Consider the following 4,476-nt stretch of genomic DNA (forward strand, 5'->3'; position numbering starts at 1 on the left):
ACTCGCTGCAGTGGCCGCTGCAGTGGCCGCGTTTGGCAAGGAGCGCGCTGCTTAAGCATAAGCAATTAACAACTGTGACACTTGTTACTTCGTGCTCGTTCTTAGTGTCCTTGTGCGTTCACGCGTCCTTTAGATTTGAGCAGTGCGATTTCAGCTGTGAGAGTTGTTAGTTCGCACTTGTTTTGCGTGTTTTTTTGGTCCGTCCGTTGTGTTGTAGCGGAATAGCAGGAAGGCAAAAAGCTTTTTTTAAAGGACGAAGACAGAGAGTCAAGACGTCTTTTCAGTACGAACGCACCATGACGACTCGTTTATTTAACGGTATGTACACCACTCTCGTAGAGAGGGAAGGGAAAAGTAGAAAGAAACATGCAGAGAAACAGAAGCATACGTATAGTAACGAAGAGTTTTGTCTGCACCCCGCATGTGCCACATTTTCCAGCGACTCGGGTAGCTAACAGAGTCAGTCCCTGCAGCTTTAAGCCTTTCTTCCACGGTAGTCGTGTAGCTCGTAAAGGCGCGCCGACGTTGAGGACGCGCTCCCCTTTTTCTGGAGCGCAGCTGCTGCCCGGGAACGCGTGTTCTCCAAGTTGCCCTTTTTGTGCCTTTTCGCTGAGGGTCGTTCACGGGTCGTTCAATTAGTGCCTCAGAAGCAGTGGTTTTGTTTCCATTTTGCGACAAATACAACAACGTCCCCTGGATGAGCGAACTCTTGAGCTCATTGTCCGCCGACTTCTAGGGGATAAGGCATCTTCATGAGTTCTTTAACTTCTGTTCCCCTGATTAGTTGCAATCTGCAGGCCAGCAATATGCCGTCTCCGCCTTTAAAAGTTTCTTCGATTCTGGCAGTCTTCCACAATTGTCGTTTTAGATAATCTTCTTTCAAAAGAACCGAATCGTATATCTTTAGGTCACTCGTTCTCGTTGGGCGGGACACATGTGCTGATCTAAGCTCGAACAAGTACTCTTTCCGCCACCGCTTCCAGAATCATTCAGCCACGGCCGATTGGTACGTCCAGCGTCGTGAGAGATGCATGTCACTACCTGGAGTTTCGGCTGGCAGGTGATAAGAAGGAAGGGTTGTCAGCTTCTTTTCGACGAGAAAATGTGCCGGCGACAGTGGTTCTGGCACTTGAGCATCATCGTAGGTGAAAGTCAACGAGCGTGAGTTTATCACAGCTTTCACTTCGTGAAACACAGTTTTGAGTTCTTCAAAGATTAAACTGCTTTGACCTAACATTTTGCGCAACGCTACATTCATTAATCGGACCAACTGCTCCCAGAATCCGCCCCACTAAGCTGCCCTTTCAACAATAAACTTCCACCTGATATGCTTTTCGGCGTAGTATGACTGCATTCCCTCTGATTTTAGCAGGGCGAACATTGCTCTCAGATCCTTAGCTGTTCTCTTGAACGTTAGAGCATTGTTTGAATAAATAGTCGAGCAGATTCACCTGCGATCCACGAAGCGCTTGAATGCCAGGAGAAGGGCGGTAGTTGACATGTCGCTGAGTAGTTCAAGATGTATGGCACGTGTCACAGCGCAAGTGAAAATAGCAATGTAACATTTTCGGACACCACGCGACTGTTGACAAATCAGAGGTCCAGTGAAATCGATGCTGACAGTGTCGAACGCAATTTCCTTTGTTACTCTGTCAGCTGGAAGTGGTGTTACTGGTTCTGTAACAAAAGGGCAACTTTGTTTTCGACAGACGAGGCACTGCTTGATGACCTTCTTTCTACCTGGCGCCCTCGGATTATTCAATACAACTCTCGCAGTTGCGTCAAGGTATCACGCACCCCGGAGTGCTGCATTCTCACGTGCTCTTTCCTTATGAGCAGAAGCGTGAAGGAATCAGTGCTAGGCAGAATGATCGGATGTTTAGTTTCTTTGGGGTTTTCAGTGAACTGCAAGCGTCCACCAACTCGCATGAGACCCTCCCCGTCAAGGTAAGGGTTCAGTGGCAAAACAAGAGAGCCTTTGTGCAGCGGTATTTGTGCTTTCGTGTTGGAAATGTCGTCACTGAATGCCTCTACTTGAATTGCAACTAACCAGTTCTTCTCAGAATCGATCACCTCTTCAGCTCGTAGTGGTCCACCTTGTCTTTCATCCCCGTGGCCACAGTTGTTGACAAAGCGGCGGACCCACGCATTTACGCGCACGACTCTGCTGAATGCGCGGAACTCCTCTACTTTCAGTACTGCCTCAAGCAGCGATGATACTATTATCATCACCGTCACTTTTCGCTCTTCCAAGTGGCATTCTCCTGTCCTTGAGCTGGGCTCGCTCGTTCTTGGCGAATGCGTCTCATTCTTGTGAAGCCAATGGGGTCCTGTCCACCACAATTCACTTTCCAACAAGGCTGATGGGAGGATACCAATCAGCGGGGTTGTCCACTCCGGGGCAGTGTCTCCAATCCTTGGGATCACGATGACAGTTATAGTGCTGACTGATTTCAAGCTGTCACACTTGGGATCAGTCAGCGCTTGCAGCTCTGATACTCGGTTTGCGGCGAAGGGCTTCCACTTTGCAGCGTTTCTTTTAATACAGTGCATGGCTACTGCTGAATCAGTCTAAAGCACAGTAGAAGCATTCTGTAGGTCCAAGTACTTGGCGACGTAGTGACACAGTCGAGCGCCAATGAGTGCCCCCACCAGCTGTAGTCGGGGTAATGAGAGGCGCTTCGTAAAAGCTAATATTTATTTGGCCATAACTAGGCTTATAGTGTTTGTTCCCTGGGGAGACGTGCTTGCAACGTATGCAACAGCATATGCCTTTGGGCTGGCATCGTAGAAAATGTGCAACACTTTCTCTTAATCTCGAAAATTCCTTGCAATGGTTCTCGGATTGGAAACTGCCTTGATGCAGCGAAGAACTTCACGCTAGCATTTCCACTTCACCTGCGTTATTTCTGGCAATAGATTGTCCCATCAAGCGCCCAACTGCCAGAATCTTTGAAACATTATCTTTACATAGAGCATTGTGGGAGAAATGAACCCAAAGTGGTCGAAAATTCTGGCTGAGACTTGCAACACGAATCTCCAGCCGTCAGCTTTTGTGGTGAGAAATTCAAGAAGTGAGGTTAGATTGTACTCAAAGTTATCTGTATGAGCATTCCAACCCATTCCTAATACTTTGGTGGTTGTAGAAAGTCCAGCCATCACCTTCCGTTTTGCCAAGTTTCCATCTTCTATAAGTTGATTAAATCGTGGTCGTTAGACATCCACTTGCGGAGTGGCATTCCGGCTTGTGACAATATGTCGCCTAATTGCTGGCATAACTCTTTAGCCTGCTCAAGGCTGTCGACCCCTCGATAAGGTCTTCAACAAAGAGCTGCTTGAGCAGTATGCTCGCAGTTTCAACATGCTGCTCTGTGAATCTTTCAAAATAGTGTTGTAATGTTGCGGCCAATAGGAAAGCACTTGATGTGACACCGAATGGCACGCGTGTCATCCGGTAAGTCGCCACCGCTAGAAGTTCTTCACCTTTCTTCAGCGTAGTTTCATACCGAAAAAACCGCACAGCATTCCGGTTGCCTTGTGACAGAGATATTTGAAGAAATGCGTTTTCAATATGCGCAATGAGGCTGATGTTGTAGGTGTGGAAGTTGATTAGCAAATCGGTCAGCTCTGGATTAAGTTACTTCCCAAAACATCGTTTAGTGATAGGCAATCTTTGCCATTGGATGATGCGTCGAACACTACCCTCATTTTAGTCGTCTGGCTTTCTTGTCACAGAACTGCTTGATGTGGCATGTAGTACACCAGACCTACGTACCGAAGTGCTGTAATGCTTGTGTACTTGCTCAGCATATCCCTTTTCTATATATTCTCGGATGCAGGCGTCATATTTCACTATCATGGAATCTCCCTTCAAAATGCGCGCTGTTTGTGCTCTAATACGCTTCAAGGTGCACTCATAGTTGCCGTCGAGCTCGTCAACCATAGATCTCCAGGGGAAATACACTGTGCACCGACCACTCTCAAGCTTGATGGTTTGCTTGAAGCGCTGTTGGACTGAGTCTTGGTGTTTAACTGGTTCGTGTTCCTTGACGCCAATGTGTTCGAGCTCCCAGAATGACCTCAACTGATTCGATATTTCTATGCTCGTTTCATTGCTCATTGCTACTCGCATTACGCCAGAAACAGAAGGACAGACTCCTGATGACATTCCAGTGCCAGCCTGGCCCTCGACTGTCCATCCGAATACAGTCCTCACTGCCATCAGCTTGGGTGTTAGACGCTTGGGGGCTCCCGTTACTAACTCTCAATAATGATCGGCACCGATTAGCAGGTCGATGTTTTCACTTCCATCACTCTGCGCGACGTCTGCAAATGGCAAGTCAAATTACAAAAGTTCAAGCGGAACTGACTTGGAAGTTGTAGCCATGATATCTGCGCAGAGGACCTCCACTTTCATTCGTTTTCCGTCATACTGGATTCGCAGCCACAGCTCAACCCAGCGCGCCTTGGGGCGGT

At 47.8% G+C, this 4,476-nt stretch overlaps 1 protein-coding gene across 1 annotated transcript; it reads right to left on the minus strand.

Annotated features, from left to right (window-relative positions):
• Window positions 1–1,758: 1,758 nt before the first annotated feature.
• LOC142817505 (uncharacterized) lies at window positions 1,759–2,553 on the minus strand. Its single transcript, XM_075894522.1, has one exon. The coding sequence runs from the start codon at window positions 2,551–2,553 to the stop codon at window positions 1,759–1,761; it is 795 nt and encodes a 264-aa protein (XP_075750637.1).
• Window positions 2,554–4,476: the final 1,923 nt, after the last annotated feature.

The sequence above is a fragment of the Rhipicephalus microplus genome, chromosome 5, assembly GCF_043290135.1.
Source record: "Rhipicephalus microplus isolate Deutch F79 chromosome 5, USDA_Rmic, whole genome shotgun sequence".
NCBI classification, from domain to species: domain Eukaryota; kingdom Metazoa; phylum Arthropoda; class Arachnida; order Ixodida; family Ixodidae; genus Rhipicephalus; species Rhipicephalus microplus.